The 18606-nt window shown below is 41.5% G+C and overlaps 1 protein-coding gene across 4 annotated transcripts in view; it reads right to left on the bottom strand.

Moving 5' to 3' along the window:
• Positions 1-1875: 1875 nt before the first annotated feature.
• TBC1D5 (TBC1 domain family member 5) overlaps positions 1876-18606 on the bottom strand; it is a 518872-nt gene continuing 502141 nt past the window's right edge. For all 4 annotated transcript variants that reach the window (XM_030550915.1, XM_030550913.1, XM_030550914.1 and 1 more), the window contains 3 exons: positions 18155-18234; positions 17283-17459; positions 1876-6021 (listed from right to left, as the gene is read on the bottom strand). In XM_030550915.1, coding sequence (XP_030406775.1) covers positions 5728-6021; positions 17283-17459; positions 18155-18234 — 551 coding nt within the window. In that variant the 3' untranslated portion in view covers positions 1876-5727. The remainder of the gene's footprint in view (positions 6022-17282; positions 17460-18154; positions 18235-18606) is intronic.

Raw genomic sequence — 18606 nt, forward strand, 5'->3', positions numbered from 1 at the left:
TTATGCATTTTAATACGGCTATATTTAATGTACACATCTAGGAACAAAGCATGCAGGCCATACTTATGGGATGGGGAACTCTATCCTGAGAAGCAGTGACCCTGAGAAAGATCTAGGAGTCATGGTGGATAATCAACTGAACATGAGCTCCCAACATAATGCTATAGCCAAAGAGGGAATGTGATCCTTGGATGCATTAACAGCGGAATCTTGAGTAGGAGTAGAGAGGTTATTTTACCTCTCAATTTGGCATTGATGGAATACTGTGTCCAATTCAAGAAGGAAATTGATAAATTGAAGAGGGTTCAGGGAAGAGCCATGAGAATGACTGAAGGATTAGAAGACATGCTTTATAGTGATAGACTCTAGGAGTTCAATCTATTTAGCTTAACAAAGAGGAGGTTAAGGGGTGGCTTGATTAGTCTGTCAGTGCCATTTAATAATGAGCTCTTCAATCTGCAGAGAAGGCTATACCCCTACCCAATGGTTGGAAGTTGAAGCTAGACAAATTCAGACAGGAAATAAGGCATAGATTTTTAACAGTGATGGTAATTAACCACTGGAATAATTTACCATGGGTTGTGGTGGCTTCTCCATCACTGGCAATTTTAAAATCAAGACTGGATGTTTTTCTAAAAGATCTGCTCTAGGGCAGTGATTTTCAAACTTTTTTTTCTGGGGACCCAGTTGAAGAAAATTGTTGATGCCCATGACCCAACAGAGCTGGGGATGAGGAGTGTGGTAGGGGGTCAGGGCCCTGGGCTGGGTGTGCAGGCTCTGGGGGGCTTAGGGCTGGGGAAAGGGGTTGGGGTGTGGGAGAGGGATTGGGGGGGGCTCATGTCTGAGGCAAGGGGTTGGAGTGTGAGAGAGGGGTTAGGGGTGCAGGAGGGGCTCTGGTTTGGGAGGGGGTTCAGGGTGCAGGAGGGACTCAGGGCTGGGGCAGAGGATTGGGGCATGGACTTACCTCTGGTGGCTCAGCCAGCATGGACCGTGCTGTGCCCTGGAAGTGGCCAGCGGCAGGTCTGGCTCCTAGGTGGAAGTGTGCAAGCAGCTCCGCACAACTCTCACCTGCAGGCATCACCTTCCCCCCCGGTTTCCCATTGGCCAGCAATGGGAGTGTGAAGCCAGGGCTCAGGGTAAAAACAATGCATGGAGCCCCATGGTCCCCCTGCCTAGACGCTGGACCACTGCTGGCCGCTTCCGGGGCGCAGTGCGGTGTTGGAAAAAGTAGGCACTAGCCTGCCTTAGCTGGGCAGCACCACCGACAGGACTTTTAACATCCCGGTCAGCGGTGCTGACCAGAGCAAGGCGACCCAGTGCCTTACATGCTGCGACCCAGTACTGGGTCATGGCCAACGGATTGAAAAACAGTGCTCTAGGGGCAGTTCTATGGCCTCTGTAATACCAGAGGTCACATTAATGGTCACAATGGTCCCTTTTTGCCTTGGAATCTATTAAACTAGTAATACTGAATTTAATGGAACGACTGCTTTTCACTATCTTAAATTCTGGCCCTTTACTTTCAATACAGTAAATATGGCACACTATCAGTTTAATGAAATAGCAAACAAATTCTAACATGTGATTTAATGGAATACATAGTAATCACTTGTGTTTTCTAGCTCATGTATACAATTACAATAAAATAACAGTAATGAATGGTGGTGATTTCAGTTCTATGTAAGCAGCAATGGAAGTGCTCTGAGATAAACTGATGAAAAGTGCTATATAAGAGCTAGATATTATTTTCAAGCAGCTGTGCATCCCTATTTTGGGAAAGCATAGTTGTAATATTTTAATCCCTATTCACCAGATTCCTCCCACCTTTTTTGTTGTTGTTGATGAGAATAAAAGCAGACACCCAAAGAATTTGCATTTGTTAGTTCTTTCTTTAATAAAGCAGGTTAGACATTCTTCCAGAGTGAAGATACACATTTCCACAACTAAATGAATACCCAGTCAAAATACAGTGACTGCCTTTCTGCAGTAAGGTATGACTGACATTACATGCACAAGCCTTGAAACAATCATTTGGTACAGACTTGAGATACAGTACAATAAGCCTCAAATTGGCTCAGGTATATTTTTGAAGTTCCACTTATCTGTAATTTACAATGCATATATTTTATATCAGATTACGTGTTATCCATGAACATTATGAGCAGGTCATCTTTGGAAGAACGAATAATCCTGTGTTTTAAAATGGCAATTTAAAATGGTATATTTGTAACATAAGGCAAGATAGCGTAATTATCTGTCGTTTCGTCCAAACTATAGCTTTTGTTCAAACTATACATTAGCTTAATGTATATAAAAAAGTCTAATGACATTTCTGGTATGATCAAACAGCAGCCACAAATGGTATTTGGAATGTAGAGAGACATGGTATAATCAAAGTGGATTCATCTAGTGGGATTCACTCAAATCTCATTTGTATTAATGTCTCTCTACTGCCGAGGATTTGTTCAAATCCCAGGGCACAATAGACATTCAGCCAACAGGGAGATTCACCGATTATTACAAACTTGTGAGTTTTTAAAAACAAGTTTGATACTTTCAGCTTTGCTTAAAAATGTGATATTAATGACACAACCACTAAATTTAAAGAATAAAAGAACTGTACAAATCATATTCTTTTATGGCACTGAGACTGTTCAAGAGAATGACAATGTGATCCCTGGAGTAAATGGACAAAAAACAAAAGAATGCTTAAAAAAAGATTAAAAAATGAAGTGTTTTACCCATGCCAGACTGCTGTGGTCACTGAAGATTTTGTTTTTATGATACATGGTACTTCTTGATTCTTCGGATGTGCGTAACACTTTCCCCAGCTTTACATATGCACTTCCTGAGCAAATTCACCTTTGTGCCACATCAGCAACAACTCTAGCTGGAAGTGGTAATGCTAGAAAAACCTGAAGGCTCTAAATTAACAGTTATTTAATCCTCCAACACTCGCACAAACCCAGGGATACAAAATAAACCTGCACACAAGCATGCAGGTTAAATCCTGAAATGTTTTTTTGTGAAGATGTAGAAATGAGAGGATTAGAATTAAACCAACATAAAACCCCCTCCAAAATGTTATGCACTGAAGATTTTTCAGCAAAACAAACAGCCATCATGACTACGCGGCACCTCAACCTGTCACGCACATGATGCTAAACCTGCTCATAACATTCCAGTATTTCTTGATTTTACAAGGCACAAATAATTTTGGAAGAATTATATGGTGGCTTTCAAATGTGTACATGTGTGGTGGCTACGCTGTAATTATGTGATAATTACCTTTTAATTTCAGTCAACACTAGACCCTTAAGAGCCAACTACAGTATATCACATCACCTAATTTTGAAAAACTGTATTTAACTCCAGTTACTTGCAGATGAATTGATCATTGTATGTACCATTTATTAAACAACATAACATTTGCCATGCAATTACAAAGTTATTGCATGGTAACACTGTATGTGTCCTGTAAAATAAAATCCTATAAATGTGGAGAGATTTTGTTGTTGTTGTATATATAGTAATTTAGTGGCATTCTTTCTATAAGTGTATCTCCTCAGAGCTCCTGAAAAAGTAGGCTTCCATTTACTAATAATTTCTTTTTGTTACTTTCAAAGAGTTAAAGAATGATTATGGAATGCAAAAAACAACCTCACAATTATTATCAGATGCATTCCACATTTCATGGGAAAGAGATTTCCTTTTCAGAATAGAGAAACAAGTTAGAGAGTTAATTAGAATCTTGACCTCATTGAACCACTGCCTTTTTCTTGACCAGCAATGGGGATCATGTCATTCTATCTGTATACAGAGGATACATGGTTAGTAGCATTGCGATATAAAGTGCTTTTAATTATGAGTGCCTCAGAGCTCTTTTCCTCCTTCCCTGGCAAGTTATGTTCACCCAATAGCTGGAAGCTGTTTTATTTCAGTCTACTCAGATCTAACACCATCAGATGGTTAAAATTTCCCTAGTAAACCACTGATTTAGACATGTTAATCTCATTAAACAATAATTCTTCCCAAGGAAAGTGAAATTAGTCAATATAATTCGGGATAAGAGAGATAGTGCTAATTCTGAGGAAAAAAAAATTAGGCAAAAAGAAGTAGGACTCTGCTGTTCAGATCCCCATCCTTTCCAATATTTGACAGCTGGTTCTACTTTAACACAGTAGTGAGGAAGTCTTAAAAATGAGACACAAACTTGTGTCTTTAACCTGTACCAGCTATTGTGGGATTAAAGATAAAGAACTCAGGACTCTTCTACTGAGAATAAACCTGGCGGCATACTTAAGTCAAAGCAAGGGCAACTTCCTTTAGATTCAGAAGGAAAGATCAAACCTAATCAAGCTATCTGCAAAGGAAAGTTTTCACCTCTCCATTAGTAGCATATACATTTTAATCTCTCCAACTGTGAATCTCTTTTAGACACAGTAGTAGAAGTTCTTTCATTTTATCACTCTCTTTTGTTGCAGACATCCCTAGGAATCTGAGTAGAGTTCTCCTTTGCCTTCTCTCCTTATCACAGTAACAAACAAATTACTCCAGCAAGGTGGATGATTTTCAACAACTCCGTAATTTGGAATCAGTCTCCATATCATTTTCATTTTCAAACCACATCCACTCCTTTTCAAAGCCATGCCTCCAGCATATTTCTATACCTCAGAACAGATGTGTTGACTGAGAACTAAAAGTTATACTTCAGCAAAAGTCACCACTCAGATTTCTCTGGCTAGAGGAAAAGGAATCTCATAGTCCCTTGGAATTCAAGACTCCTCTGGGACAACAGACAATGCTTCTAATCAAATAAATGGGGATAACTCCAAGTCACATTTCTAAGTGAATTATTTCTTAAACTGTAACAGAATTGCAATGAAGGAAAACTACAGCACCATCTATCATGAATGGACTTGATTCTTATACATAAAAGAGGCTGTACAGTTCTTAGAACATTTACAGAAACAGATTCCAAAGGAACACTACTCCAACACACAAACCCCATACCACCTCACTCAGAAATACTAGAAGTCTTTTAACTAGTATAGATTCAAGCTTCCCAGTGCTTTAAAGAGGCTATTTCAGATTTAATTTGGTGTTTTCCTATACCTGAAGGGCTAGTCTTATCTTTTATAGTTTCTCTCTCAGAGTACTAGTCAGAGGTTTTTGCTGTGACTCCAGTAATCTTGATGCCAGTTGCTGAACCAATTGCTGAAGGATGCTTTGCATCTCTTTGATTCGTCTCCCCTCATTTTCTACCCATAATCTCTAGCGAAATAGTTCCCTTCCCACCCAGCATAAGCCTAACCTGGCTTGTTGGAAAAAGTAAATGTATTAACTGTAGTTTTGTCTCCTCTCCTCTGGGTATCCATTGGAATATATGCTGCAGGTTATTCTATGTGGTGAGAAACTAAGTAAATAGTAAGATCGTTCTAGAAGCCGCTAAGATAACCCTACAGCTACCAGTAGTTGTATATTAGATCTGGATACTACTGCAGCTGTTAAGGTAATCTTTACAAAATTTGTATACTCTTTGGAGGGTTGCAATATACTGCCTGTACCAAATTTGTGCTCTGATCTATTAGCTAGGCTTTTAGCATCTGAAATGGGTTACCTTTATATACCTTCTGTCCTTCTGAGTCAGTCATCCAGCCCTGTGGAATCAAAGTTATTTCAGCTGAGGTTTAGTAACTGACCTCACAAGCTCTCCAAGCTGTTTAATTAGATGTCCAAGGGGCTGACAATAGTGAAGTCAGAATCCTTGCTATTATTGCTATCATCATCAGGGCTGGAACTCAGGTTACTAGAGGAGGCAGAAATGGAGCCCATGAGTGGATCAGAAAAGACCAAAGATGAATGAGATGGAGCTTCATTCTTTGTTGCCATCTCCTTGTGTGCCTGAAGTGACAGCTCATGCTCAGAAACACCACCTTTATTTCCCTCCTCTTCTTTGGAAACCAGGATATAGTCATCAGTGCTTCTGCTCCCTGAATTTCCGCTTGTTTCAGCTGTTGCCTGTGAGACAATAGCATGGAAATGATTTAGACTAAGTGGCAAAACTAAAAACCACATCTTTATTTTAAAATCTCTATTATACCCATCATTGTGATACTGGACATAGGAAAAATAAACAATTCTTGCCAACAACTGACATAAAAGACAGTTACTCACCTTTAATTGTTGTTCTTCAAGATGTCTTGCTCATATCCATTCCAATTAGGTGTGCGTGTGCCGCATGCACAATTGTCGGAAGATTTTTACCCTAGCAACACTTGGTGGATTGGCTGTGGAGCCCCCTGGAGCGGTGCCCTTATGGCGCCGGATATATGCCCCATCCGACCCAGCGCCCCCTCAGTTCCTTCTTGCTGGCTACTCTGAAAGAGGGCAGGTTTGGAATGGATATGAGCAACACATCTTGAAGAACAACAGTTACAAAGGTGAGTAACCGTCTCTTCTTCTTCGAGTGCTTGCTTATATCGATTCCAATTAGGTGACTTCCAAGCCTTACCTAGGCAGTGGGGTTGGAGTGAGATGTCACAGAGTGAAGGACCGCCGAACCAAATGCAGCATTACCCCTGGACTGCTGCATAGTGGGCGGCGAAGGTATGCACCGATGACCAAGTCGCTGCACTACGTATCTCCTGAATGGGCACATGTGCCAGGAAAGCAGAGGATGAAGCCTGAGCCCACGTGGAGTGGGCAGTAAGGTGCAAGATGGGACACCAGACAAGTCATAGCACACACGGATGCATGATGTGATCCAGGACAAGATGCACAGGGAGGAGACCAGAAGGCCCTTCACCCGGTCTGCCGCAGCAACAAAGAGCTGTGACGTTTTCCTGAAGGGTTTCGTTCGCTCAATGTAGAAGGCCAGGGCCCTGCGAACGTCTAGGGAGTGCAGATATTGTGACTGAACCTCCTGTAGAAGGAGGTGCTCGTGAGAAGGGTCCCTGAAGAGGGACGGGGAAGAGGGGCAGGTGGGTGGGGGAAGCAAATTGGAGGGAGTATTCCCTTTCTACCATGCGTAGGACCATGCATGGAGGAAATGGGAGAGATGATTTTGGAAAGGCGAGGAAGGATCCTGAATAGAGTCTGGTGCTCCGTCCTTGGGTGCACCTTCAAAAGTTCTGCTTAGGCCCTGCGGATGGCTTGGGAGGGATCTGGCCTTGGCTGGCTTGGTGTCCAGCATGTTTCCTTTTACCACCTCGGCCGCGTCTTCTAAAGAAGTCCTGTCTCGGCCGAGGGGGAGGGTATGACCTCTGAGGCTGTGGTCTGTGTTACTGGGGTATGCATTCCCAGAGAGCACATGATAATTCTCAAGTCCTTCAGACTCTGCAGCCTTGAGTCTGTCTCTTGGAGAATAGGCCCTGGCCATCCTGGACGGTCTGCTGTAACTCTAGAGGTAAGCCAGAGACCTGCGGCCACGAGATGCAGCGCATGGCTATGCCCGAGGCCAGGGTCCTAGCTGCTGAGTCTGCTGTGTCCAGAGAGGCTTGCAAGGAGGTTCTGGCCACTTTCTTGCCCTCCTCTACTGTAGCCCCAAATTCCTCTCTGGACTCCTGTGGAACCAACTCCTTGAATTTCTCCATAGAGTGCCACGAATTATAGTCATATCGGCTCAGGAGTGCCTGCTGGTTGGCCACCCTGAGCTGCAAGCCTCCAGCCGAGTACACCTTGCACCCAAACAAGTCTAGGCGTCTATTGTCCTTTGATTTAGGCGCCAGGGCCTGCTGACCATGCTGCTCTTCTTGTTGACTGAAGCCACAACAAGGGAGCATGGCTGGGGGGTGTGTATAGAGGTACTCGTAATCCTTTGAAGGGACAAAGTACTTCCTTTCCACCCCCTTGGGCCTAGGTGGAATAGAGGCTGGCAATTGCCAGATTGTCTTGGCACTGGCCTGTATGCTTCGTATGACGGGAAGGGCAACTCTGGACTGTGCCTCCGCGGACAGAATGTCCACCACAAGGTCCTCTACTCCATCACCTCCTCTACCTGGAGGTTCATATTGCGCGCCACTCTGTGGAGCAGTTCCTGGTGGTCGCGGAGGTCCATAGGAGGAGGGCCAGAAACCATAGTCCCTGCCACTGCCTCATCGGGCCAGGATAAGGAAGATACCCCCGGGATATGTGTGAGGGCCTCTTGTGGAGGTCCATCATGCTAGGAGAGTGGGCCTGCATTGGCGCTGGAGCAGTTGCCTCAGAGCCTCCCGGGGTGGGGGCGAGACACAGTGGTCTACAGTACTCGGGGCTCCAAAGGGGAGGAACAGGAAGCCCCCAAAGGAGCCCCCTGGGCCTCATGGTAAGCCCGGGGGGGGTCCAAAAGGACCACTGTGGGGGTTCGTGGCCTGGGTCCTCGCCTTCTTCTAGCCACTGGCCTATACTCCCTGGTCCTTAGCGTGGTAGCCACCTTGCGAGTGCAACGACGCAGAGGCAGTGCTGAATGTGCTGGTGCCGAGTACCCTGGTGCTGTACAGTGCCGTAGTGCCGGGGACCAGTGCCGTGAGGCAGAATGGTACTGAGACATTGATGCCGGCGATCCGTGGCTGCGGTCATATCGGTATTGGGAGCCTGATCTGGATCTTGATGGCGACCTGCGGTGAGATTAGTGTTGGGATCGGCTCTGGGTCGAGTGCAGCTCTGACCAGAACCGGGAGTCCATAACACGATTTGGATCTCTGCAAGCTGGTGTAGCGTCGCGAGTACGACTAGCGCCAAGAGCGAGAACGGTGCCGGGTCTGCGAGCGACACTGTGATGGGTGCCAGGAAAAAGATCGGGACCAGGACTGGTGTTGTTGTTCTTCACTCAGCAATGGCGGTCACATGAGGGACAGCTTTCCCTTCGACAGCACTGTCTGTGCCAGAGGTGCTGCTGGCTGCAAAGGAGTCGGCTCTGAGATTGCGATCAAATCCCGCGCTGTTGAAAAGGTCTCCGGTGTGAAGGGTAATCACAGCTCGACTGTGGTGTGCACCAGGGAGCTTACATGCACTGGACTCAACAGACCTTGCGGCGCCAGAGTCAACGGTGCAGGAGCCAATATTTGTGTTATGCGCTCTGGCAATGGACGTGGCTCCAATTGCGGTACGGGAAGTGTCGGCGGCTGCCACACCAACAAACAAGAAGTGGCTGGCACCTGCTTGGGCTGCTGCTGCTTCTGCCTTGGAGACAGAGACCTGCGCCATGGTGGTGGAGGTGCTGGGGAGATCTAGTGCTGCAAGTCTTTCGCAGAGTCTGAACACGGTGCTGGAACGGTTGGTGTCGCAGGCGCACTCTGCATCGAGGACAACGGTGCCGAGTCTCAGTACGCAGAGGAAGGGACTGGGCTAAGTGCTGCCTCCATAAGGAGCTGCTTCAGTCTCAAGTCCCGCTCCTTCCTGGTCCTCAGCTTGAAGGCTTTGCAAATGCAGCACTTGTCTGCATGGTGGGATTGCCCCAGACAACTTAGGCAAGAGTCATGAGGGTCTCCCATTGGCACTGGCCTCTGGCAAGCTGAGCAGGGTTTGAAGCCCGGAGACCCAGGCATGGGCCTGGGTACTGGGATAGGGGAGAAGGGAGAAGACCCTGTTTCCCCCACTAATTAAACTAACTAACTATACGAAGTAATTCACAACTATTAACAACTATAACCAACTATTAACTAATCAGAAACTATTAACAGGTACTAAAGTGAATGCTAGGGAAAGCGGAGATCAGCTAAGCTGCTCCACAGTTCCAACGACCATCACAGGCAGTAAGAAGGAACTGAGGGGGCGCTGGGTTGGCCAGGGCATATATCTGGTGCCATAAGGGTGCCACTCCAGGGGGCGCCACAGCTGACCCACCGAGTGTTGCTAGGGTAAAAATATTCCGATGATCGTGCACGTGGCGCGCACACCTAATTGGAATCGATATGAGAAAGCACTCAAGTCTACGCTGACTTGTATGATCTCTACCCACTGACCTGACAAATACCCTTAGTACTTTAGGTGCACAAACAGTTAAATTCAGAGAATACAAATGTATCTTGCGCTGTGTCCTAAAGATACTAAATAGGACCCTGGTTAGATACATGGATGGAATTAATTCCATGCTCAAAAGTCCCTCTATGAAAAATGACCCCAATGCTCAAATCTGAAACCTCAACCCTGAGGAGAAGCAGCAAGAGGAATTTGACTCATTGCAAGCATTGCAGAAGGGCAGATGAGGGAAAAATATGTTTTTTAACTAACAAAACAGCAATGGCTAAAAGTACTTGTTTACTTTGCATGAAATATAAAGTTGAGAGAGACTAAAAATACATCACTAGGTACTGGAGCTTGTACTGGTACTAAAGTACATCTCTCTCACATTACTGCAGTTCCTTATAGTTCTACGTAACTAGATGATCTTTGTTTGGGATCTTACACATACATTATAGTATTGAAGATTTTTTGAAATCAGAATTACAGTGACATTTTTTTCTGTTGGTTGATGACCTAGTATTAGAGAACCTTTGGCTTGTAGAAGTTGGTGTAAAATGACATTTTGAAGAGTGATCTGAATCTCCACCTAGCCCATGTGGTGGCTTGTTCACCAAACTTTTACACCACCTGGAACAACTGCAGTGCCTCAAGAGGGCCGCAATTTGATTCATGAGACTTAATGGTATATCCAGCGGAGCAGAAAATCTTTCAATAGCAAATTTGCAATCTGTTACCTTGAATGGATGGCAGATTATCTCCCCTTTTTTCCATAAGAAACATTAATATCATGTTCCTGTACAGGAAGCAGTTTGTTCACCTACTAGGGATCATGACTGGGTGCCTAGTCAATTTCATGCAGCTGCCACTGAGTAAGAATACAGTCTGGCAAACAGTCTGACATGGGATAAGCAGTGACTCTGTGTTAGCCTGAGGTGAGATGAACTTGATTCTAACTTGTTAGATTCACAGTAACACAAGAGTGAGAAAAGGGAAAAGAAGCGGAAGGAGCAGCTGTAGAAACGTGTGTCAGTTATGTAAGGCTCAAACAGACAATGGTGCATTAAGCAGGAGCAACTCCATCAACAATGATTTTTCAGGCAAAGTTATATTTCCTAGCATAATGTAACTTTAGGATAAGAGATGGGAGGCTCTGGTAGAGAATAAAAAAGAATAAAATAAAGGATATGGAACAGCGTGAATGAGAGACAGATTAGTAATACGGTACCTAAAATTATGTGTGTCATTAAGGTACTGGTGATCCATAACTTGCCTTTAGGTACCCCATGGGCTCTTGCCAAATTTATTTTACCGCAGTTACTGCTGATAGCCATTTCCCATTGTCTCTCTTGTTCATTACACAAGAGTACTTTCTTGAAAGTCTTCAGTCGACCAATGGATTGGGAGGACTGAAGTACAGGATATATAGGAAACTTATGCTACTAGCTATTATGTAAGTAACTGCTACAAATTATTAAATTAACAAGGCAAAATATCAGCTGAGAGTGAAAAAGATCAGAACAAAGAATTGTGACTCAGTACCTCAAGAACAAAGAAAAGTTTGTATTAAAGGGATTCAAGAGACATTTCCACTATCAATAGGGACTATTTTAAAAAAATTTTCTTGCTTATATAACTAATATTAAATACTCTCATTTTTATTTATATTTTCTTCTATAAATAAATTACCCATTTTAATACTGTCTGTGTAATACAAATTGAAACATCTTATGTTCAGTGTAGCAACAAAAATATGACAAATCACAAGCAACAACAATTAACAATTATATAATTAATGGATCTAAAAAACTGACTTTAGCTGAATATTTTTGCTAATCTTTACATGCACACATCCCTTTTAAAATAACTTAATTTATTTTCCTTCAGATGACCATTATAAAATTAATAAAACCCAAATTGAAAAAATTATTATTAGGAGTTCCAAAAACTATTTAGTAAAGTCATAAAGTAGTTAAAACTGACTGGTAGTAAATTTTCTACTCTTTTTGTGAATTTAAAAACATGTTTTCACTACTTCAAGAAGTTACAAACAAACAGATCTAATTTACAAACAGAGACACTACACTATTTAAACACGTTTTGTATGGTGAAACATATAATTTTTCTTTAATTACTGTTTTTGTTTCATCTGATCTATTTGAATTACCATCTTCATTGTCTGTCAGTTAATCAGCTATTGTGTCTAGGGCTCTGAGAACACAGACAGTGTAAAAGAACGGCTCAGCTCCAGAAATTAATCAACAGTCTCCTGCTCGATTCCATGGACACTCATCACATAGCATTACAGAGGGCCAGATTAAGGTCTTCTGGGGCTGTAGGTTCCATTTCAAATTTCATGGCCTTCTTTTTCTTTTTACAGCAGTAATGAAAGCTATTTTAAACACCCCTAGTTGACATAATCCACTTTTCCCCATTCTTTTGGAAGCCCCTGACACACAGATACAAATTTAATTTTGAGCACTGAGTGTATTTCATAATTCCAGTCTGATGGCATCATCTTAGCCCCTGTTTCAGTCTTCCCAGCTCTCTTGTCCAAGATGGCTGCTACCCTAGGGAACCAAAGGCATTACCTAGCAACACACTTACAAATAGGTTACCAGTGCTAGCGATCTTGAAGATATCTGTAAGGCAAACAGGCTGACTTCCTTAAGGCAGTGAACAAGCACCACCTTAGCTAGTTCTACTGGGGGCCTGTTACTGCAGCTTCCTAAATTCTGAAATGTGCTGTTTGTTGCCTGGTTGGACAAAAAAAAAGCATCATCTCTTAGCTTCTTTTCTTTATGGTTATGTTCTTCAATTTTTAGGCTACCCAAATTTTGGGCCCCTAAACCTGGGTTTGGTAGAAATATGTACCCATTCCCTTCAATATGATATAAAGGCTTGTTATAAATATAGGTCTGTGTTTAGAACACACTATTATTTTGATGCTGGTATTTCCAGAGGTAAAAATATGTCTCCCCACTCCTTGCTCTGTCTGTTTATTTCAGGAAACTCGTACTGACGTGAACCATGTTTTCTTCCATCTGCTGCCACTACTGAATAAATGAAAAATGACAGAATTATACTTCCAGTAGCTTTTGAAAGTAAACAACCTTTCACCTGGTGCCATATGGCTTCTCCAAAAGTTTTTTCCTGATGAATATCAGATACTAGTATCAGGTTTATTTCAATTGCCTGCATACTGTGAACTGGTTAAAGCTAACAAGAAGAATACATTTTAAGTAAGCCTGGAAAAACAGCAGCAACTCATTTTGTCTCCTTCTTGGGCTAGGTAAAAAGATAATGAGTTAATTATACAATATTTAGCAATGCAAGATTTCTATTTATCAACTGTATTGCTACTGAAATTAATGCTGCACATCTTATTTGAGGCTTTTTCTTATTCCACTGTAGCACAGTTAAAAATGGAGCATTAGGGAAAAAAAGTCCTCCTTATATGTGTAATTCTTTATAAAATGTCAAGTGCTGGAGCAATGTGCCACTATGACCAAACATATATAGTAGAGTGGTATAAATAATATTATTTAGCTTTTATATAGCGTTTTTCATCTTTGTATTGCCAAGTGTTTTCTTTACAAAGGAGGTCAGTATCACTACTCCCATTTTACAGATGGGGAAACTGAGATACGTGGTGGGATGTAAGTTTCTTTTTTGATTAATGAAGTGACAAATGACCAGTATCTAAAAAAATATGAAAGACAATGGGCCAGATTTCAATCTCATTTGCACTAATATAAATCTGCAGTAATGCCAATGAAGTCAACTGAGTAACACTGGTGTGAGACTAGAGTAGATGAGAAGAGATTTGGGCCCAAAACATTTTCCAGAGGTTCTGGAATATAAATATAGTTTCTACATAACAGACTCAGCAGCCATAAAAGGCCATACTAAACAGAATTACTCACATTACTGCACTAGGAAAAAAGCCACAAATGTAGTAAAATGTATTTTGCTGGAAATACATTAAATAGGAATGAAACTAAAGCAACACGACGTGTTCTAAATAATTAATGTTTAGAACTTTTAAACTTTCTGCTGTATTCAGAAAATGCTTCTAGTTTGACTTGGAAACATCATTGTAGCACATTACCCTCATTAAGACTAAAAAGCTGGACTGTGGTCCTGTTTGGAAAAGAATTAACTAATGCTCTAATTTCTCAGGCTACTAAACTTAGCAGTTTTTATCTCTTAATTTTGATTACATAATGTCAAAACGTCTTCTCTTTTTACTTGATTTTACCTACTAAAGCAAAACACAATGTAGTCAGAAACAGCAAAGAATGCTGGGGTATTAATATTTCTTCCCAACAATAAGCAGTTCTAAAACTAATTTCTTATTTTTGTTACTATAATAAACTGATGCTCATTACTATAAGTGGAGCTCCCAGAAGATAAGATGAGAGAATGCTAATAAGAATAAATGCACTGTACCCTAAACTGTAAATGTACTATAATCTGCAGATATTAACCATTTAAAGCTCAAAACCGTATTAAATGTTTTATCAGGGTTAGATTGCACAACCCTTACTCACATTTGCCAGCAGTTACCCATGAACAGCCCCAATAATAACAATGTGAGAGTAAATCCTTTCCAGCCTGAGTAATGTTTGCACAATCTAACACAGTGTGTTGTGTTATACTGTATCTTTCACTTTATACTGTGAATCAGTGTTAAGGATTATTAATAATAAGGCATCTGCCATTTCAATACTAAGGCAAAAATATTTTTTATGTAAAGAGTGAGAAGCTATAGTACCAAAATAAGGGCTGTCATTACATATGCACTCCCATATGCAATCCCATTGTGTCTGTGTTGGTCCCAGGATATTAGAGAGACAAGGTGGGTGAGGTAATATCTTTTATTGGACCAACTTCTGTTGGTGAGAGACAAGCTTTCGAGCTTACATAAATCACAGATGTCATTACTGCTTTAACAACTTTTGTTAAAACCTGACTTTTTTGCCATATTGAAGGCATTGGTTAAACCTGTGTTAGCCCATATGTAACTCCAGCAGGTTACCAATGGAGTTTAACCACTGCCTTCAATATGGCAGAAAAGCCTTGTTTTAATAACCACAGTTAAATGCAGTAATGACATCTGTGATGAACTGGGAGTTCTTTTTGTATCACTTCTGAACTCTGAATGATTTTATGAAATTGTATAATGGAATACCTATATGTGTATGGGGATCCCCTATGAGTTAGCAGGGTTGTGCCATGCCTCTGCCAGGCCAGAAACAATGGTGATTAATCAGCACTCAGTGACAGTTTATTCAAAGTAAAACACCTTGGGACAACAGATTTGCTCTACCTTGGAGAAGCCACTTTCTCCTCTTGTCTAAAGGGAGGGGAGCAGTGGAAAGTTACCAAAAGGCTGAACAAAAGAAGTATGTGACCCCAGTCGGAGTCTATTAAAGGACTCACAGGGAGGCACTAGGGGAGAGAGTCATTTTGCTAAGGCAAGGGAGGCTGCTGCAGTGGCAGGCAAGGAGATGGAGAGCCCTGCTGCCTGCTGGAATATAGATGGTCCTCCAAGGATCCCAAGAGAAGGATAAGCCAGTGAGGGATGCTGCATTTAGGATGTTTTAGATGATCTGTACTCTCCTCTGCTTTATCTGTTAAGAGCATCCTTAAGTACAGGTTGATAGATTGAGCAAAGCGTGTGTGTGCAGGTTGCTTCACAACTACTGTGGTGCACCCGAGGGATTTAAATTGTGAACCAGAAGCTTCACACCTTTTGGGAATGGTGTTCTGGGACAGGGGTGTGTTTAAGTACTAGATAGTCTTGAAGGGGGGCTAGGCAGCTGGACAGAGGGTTAAAACACTCAGAAAAGGGGTGCACTTACAAGATCTCACCCTGAGCGTGTGTCTAGGGACTCTGAGATTGGGGCAGTGGCTGGACTCTGCCCAGATTCCATGAGCCTAACACACTCCTGAGGAGCTAGAGCAGAGAGGCTTGGATTCCCCTCACAGCAGTCCTAGCAGGTGGCCGCGAAGGGGCGCTCGCTAGGATCCGTGACAACATCCATTATAAATGAACTTGTAAACAAACTTAAAAGCCTTTTATCTTTGCATCTAACATAATTAAGTAAAATAAGATATATTTTATTTTTAATATTAAAATACAATTTTTAACAGCTGTTAAAAGCAAGAAAATTTTTATTATAAACCGCAACATCCTGTTTTACTAGGTTTAGGTAAGTATTTCTTCTTTCTATTTGCTTTCATTCACTCCTTCAGCACTGCTGAGTTGATTCAACAAGCTGTAGTAGAAAACTGAGCACAGCCTAGACTGGACCATGGCAATGGTAATGCTGTTATTGGTTTCCCAGTGTTGTTGGTATTGATACTGGCGCTGGTGTATGGCAGATTTAACATCAGAACTCCGCTGAGGTGCTCTTATTGGGAATTATAATTATATTATTAATCTGCATACATAGTTAATTGTTCATATAAGATCATAGCTCAACTAAATGACAAAAACCGTGTGCTATGCAACCTTGTGCTACTATGGATGGAAATAAATCTATTGCCTTGTAACCGTATGTTTTTCATGTGGGATGAAAACATCGTATTGATTCAAGGAGAAAGCCAATACAGAAACCTCAAACAACTGAAAGGGAATGGAAGGTTAAAGTGATTTAGCAGCATCTTTTTTGGCATGTGAATATGGATACATTGGTGCAATGCAGTAATCAGCTGTTGCATAATGAAATTCTAGAGGACAGAGGCAATGAGAATAGTCTACCCACAGGAAAACATTTTCTTTCAGTTTTTAAATCCCCAGCACCAATAATACCTTTATAACTCTCTTTAAAGATATATTTTCAATCTTTTAAAATATGAAACTAATTTATTGAGAAGAAGCCAAGATAACTATTTAGAAAAAAACAAAAAACAACTGTACTTGATTTACCTATTCACAAAGGGCCCGATCCTGCACCAATGTAGTCAGTGGGAGTTTTGAAACTGACTTCAGTGGGAGTAGGATTGGGCTCAGAGCCTTATCTAGCAGCGAACAACATTGTCTCCTTTCTGATAATGGATAATTCAAACCCTGGGAAAACTCATTCAGCTAAGGGAACTCTAGGTCTTATTTGCTATTGTATCAACTTATAAACAAAGCTATTTAATTGGAACAAATTTTTTTACATTACATTCTTAGGTAAATGTCTGAATCACAAAAAAAAATTATTTTAATTGTCACAAGACATTTGTGAAATTTTAGGAACATAAGAAAAATGTTCTAAAGATGTTTATTGAATGCCACATTTTTTCCATTAGGGTATCAGCAACTTGGCTGAAATGGATGTATTTACCTGAAGCGCTGAGAGGAAGTGTTGCTTTGCCATAACAGATCCTTTTAGGGCATCGTCCATCTCCTTGTTCTGACTGCTGGAACAGTAATGATCATCTTCTATTGTTATTTGCTCATTCTCTTCAGCTTCCAGCTGGCTCTGGTTGAAACGCAAGGAACCCTTTAGAATATCCTTGATCTATTTGCCGAACAGGAGGACAAATAATTCAGAACATTAGGAAAAATCTAAAATATCTGAAGCCTGGGCTAATGTACGCAAAGCAGACAGTCTGCCTTTCATACACTATGTTTTTTTAAACGATTTACTATATTTTTTGAAGAAGAAAACAATATTAATGGTAATACTTGCACTGATTAAAGGATCAAGCACCAGTGAAACAAGGTTCTACCAGAAACTGGAAAGCACAAAGTACCTAAGATATTTAAAAAGAACAAACCACCTATGTGCTCTCCCCAGCACTCACATAGCTGACATATATTATGGTATTCCAGTTGAAAGATATTCTAGAGCTAACCCTAATGAAATAGTTCTTAGAGACAGATGCACATTGTTTAGTAATATTCTCGTTAAAGGAATGTAGTACTTTTTCCTCAAATCAAATGACACACAGAATATCAGCTTTTTTGGTACAGAAGACAGAGGCATGAATACTGAATGCAGTGTATGTTATGCATTGGAAGAGTGATGGTTAAAGCCCAGAACTGAGAATAAGGCTACCAGGGTTCTACTCACAGGCCACCATAGACTTCCTGAAATTAGGACTGGGTAGGAAACTTGACCTCTCTATGGTTCAATTTCACCTCCAGAAAAAGAGGATTTGTAAAACTTAATATATTAATATTTGTAAAGCTGAATTCAGTCAATATCTGTACCTGCTTCAAGCCTGCCAGGGATATCAGAATTTCATCCTCTTTCTCTAAGTGTTCCTGTAATATGACCTCTTGAATATTTCCTGCAACACAAAGAACAGTATTTTCCTAAATGATCACTTAGTACTTATCTGCCACCAACTTTCAGTCAGCATGAGCATGCTCAGAAATTAGCACCATGTCTCATGCTGTCATGCAAACAGTCACACACATATAGACCTATAGCTTGGCACCTTTACTTATTGTAGAAGCAGATTAGAAACTTGGCTAGCCAAATCTATGCACCAGTCAGAACTCCCACAATGATGGTGTGCTATTACCAGATTGCCAATTGAATCAATCAGGACACACAACAGACATACTATTCCTGATCCCTAGAAGAAAGCTGATGGCTATAACCTTCATGATCTCCACAGATATTAAGTTAGCCCTAGTCTACGCTTACGAGGTTAGGT

Source organism: Gopherus evgoodei, chromosome 2 (assembly GCF_007399415.2).
Source record: "Gopherus evgoodei ecotype Sinaloan lineage chromosome 2, rGopEvg1_v1.p, whole genome shotgun sequence".
Lineage (NCBI taxonomy): Eukaryota > Metazoa > Chordata > Testudines > Testudinidae > Gopherus > Gopherus evgoodei.